General features: G+C 43.4%; 2 protein-coding genes across 2 annotated transcripts in view; one reads left to right on the top strand and one right to left on the bottom strand.

Annotated features, from left to right (window-relative positions):
- cntrl (centriolin) overlaps positions 1-2,282 on the top strand; it is a gene marked incomplete at its 5' end in the record, with an annotated part of 184,646 nt that overhangs the window by 119,093 nt on the left and 63,271 nt on the right.
- Positions 1,856-2,282, bottom strand: part of LOC118326296 (bromodomain-containing protein 3-like) — a gene marked incomplete at its 5' end in the record, with an annotated part of 2,598 nt that continues 2,171 nt past the window's right edge. Inside the window, 3 exons of the mRNA XM_035659276.1 lie at positions 1,856-1,973; positions 2,037-2,122; positions 2,267-2,274. Of these exons, the coding sequence (XP_035515169.1) occupies positions 1,856-1,973; positions 2,037-2,122; positions 2,267-2,274 (212 nt within the window). The remainder of the gene's footprint in view (positions 1,974-2,036; positions 2,123-2,266; positions 2,275-2,282) is intronic.

The following is a 2,282-nucleotide window of genomic DNA, read 5'->3' as shown; positions in this document are numbered from 1 at the left end:
CTTGACGCTCTGATACTCACCTGATAAACATTAGCTCAGCCGTTACCATGGCTACAGACAGGTGTGTGCAGCCTTGTATTGGGACATAATGAAGTTTGTGTGAATGAGAGTCGAGTCTTCGAGTCAGTTTATGTGTTTATTTATGAAAACAAAGGAACTCAGAAAATAAGGATCCCATATCAGTAATTACATCAAATAATTCACTTGTTGGTTTTTCGTCGGTTCGTCCTCTCTCTGTCTCTCTCTCGGTGTCTCTACTCTATCGAGCGGAGTTCGATCTAAACCTCAGACAGCTACTATACAGCTACTATACAGTGCTCAAACATACGGAAGAAAGAACGTACGGCCGGAGTGCATGCAAATACATAAAATCACTTTTTTCCTTTTTCTTATTAAAATACAAAAATTAACTATTAGCATCAAAGCTCGACCATCAACTAAAAACAAACAGAGGAGGGTTACTGTGGCAACAAGCTGTCCAACTGTCCGTCTGTCTGTCACACCGGGAGGACGTCTGTGTGTTGATCCTTATTGATTCTGTTTACATCGATCAGTTATTGATTAATCTGTAAAATGTCCAAAATAAAACCGACCGTCTGCTTTTGAAAACAAGTGAACGTTTTCGGTTCAGACGCGACCAAAATACTCAAATCACGTTATAACAAAAGCATCTCCATGACGACGGAGCGACTCCATCCGCTGATGAAGTCCATGAAGTTTGACAGAAAGCTTCAGAAACACAGAAAATCCTCAGATTGTAGAAATCAATGATCAGATTCCTTCCAATCAGATCGATCAATCAGTTTCACCTGCGGAACCTGAACGCATCATTAATCAATAAACAGGATTCAATAGATTTAACCTCAACAATCTACACCAACCAGAAGCTTTGACCAATCAGAGGAGGTACTGTACGAGCTGCTGCAGAGGTCAAAGGTCAAACACACGGAGAACAGACAGGTGAGCGGTGTCACATGATTTCATCTGGTGAGGTCAGAGCAGGAAACAGACGGAAACGTGAACTCTGATCGGGTTTTATTTTTACTTCCTGTTGAAAACTGACACAAACTGACCTCCGCCTCCCTGCAGAGGTCAGTTTTTATTTTGGACATTTTGAAGAGTTAAAATATAAACTGCTGTTTTTCTCTCCGTGCGTTGGTTGTTTTTTTGGGAACTTTTATTTTTTCAGCAGATGTTGAAGTTTTATTTGTTCGGACCGCGAGCTTCTTAAAATGCAGCTAAAATAATAAAGTTTAAAAGATTTGAGACCTTCGGGAATCTTCCTCACGTTTGGTGTTTGGACTCTGACAGGAATCGGTGAGGCTGTTACGGCACGTTACCACCATGTCAGTGTGACGGAGGCCATGATGTAACAGAGTGGTATCGGGGGGGTGGCCGCAGGAGAAAACATTCGTTGATCCTGATTGAGAGCAGAGAGTTTTTTATTCTGTGAAAGAGCTTCTGGACGTTAAACCTTCTATCTGGCAATCAGTTTATTCACTCTAGGTCCTTAGACCAAACATGACTTTAATTATTATGTGCCTCGTGGTGGAGTACGACGACCGTCAGATTGAGTCTGATTTTGCTGCCATCTGTTGATGGAGACCAGAGGTTACGCTTCACCATTAAAACTGAAAGTACAGTTGAAAGCGAGTGTGATCGTAGTTGCTGCCCCGACTAAGGACCCCCTCGCCACGAGAGTCTATAATAAACCAACGTAGAGTTAGCCGTACGCCAGCAGTGCAGCGGTAAGTAAACTCCTGGTTACAAGAAAAGTTTCCCTGTTGTTTTTTCTGGGACTATCAGACTGATGAAGTGATCACTGAGAACTGGTTGGGCCGCTCTGGTGGTGGTGTCAGGGGGTAACGGACTGAAATGTGACTGCCGTGATGTTGAGAGTTACCCCTTTAAAGCTCTCACCACGATAGCGGCTGTACAGGATCTCTTGCAGGTTTGGCTGCTCTTCTTTTAATCTGGAGAGGAAAATCAATCACACATGATCAGCTGTGTTCTATGAAAACCCTCTGGACCAAAACCTGTCCGTCTGCTGGCCTGCAACCAAACCAGGGTCAACAGTGGGGGTCCCCAGCTCCAGACCCCCGAACGCCGGACCGGCGCGGCTCTGTTCAGCAGAGAGCAAGACAAAACTCGTTTTTATTTTTTGTAACAGTACACTTCCTTACTTTTGTTCTTTAATTTTTCAGGTTGTGGCTGAACTTGGTTGTTCTTATAGGTTCTCTATATAAAAAAGAGAAATGTTTTGTACCGCGTGTCCTGAAGTA

The sequence above is a fragment of the Morone saxatilis genome, unplaced genomic scaffold (assembly GCF_004916995.1).
Source record: "Morone saxatilis isolate NCDOM2014 unplaced genomic scaffold, NCSU_SB_2.0 Contig16, whole genome shotgun sequence".
In the NCBI taxonomy this organism is placed as follows: Eukaryota; Metazoa; Chordata; class Actinopteri; family Moronidae; genus Morone; species Morone saxatilis.
Note: the sequence above shows the minus strand (reverse complement) of the source record. Positions and strands in the feature narration are given on the sequence as shown.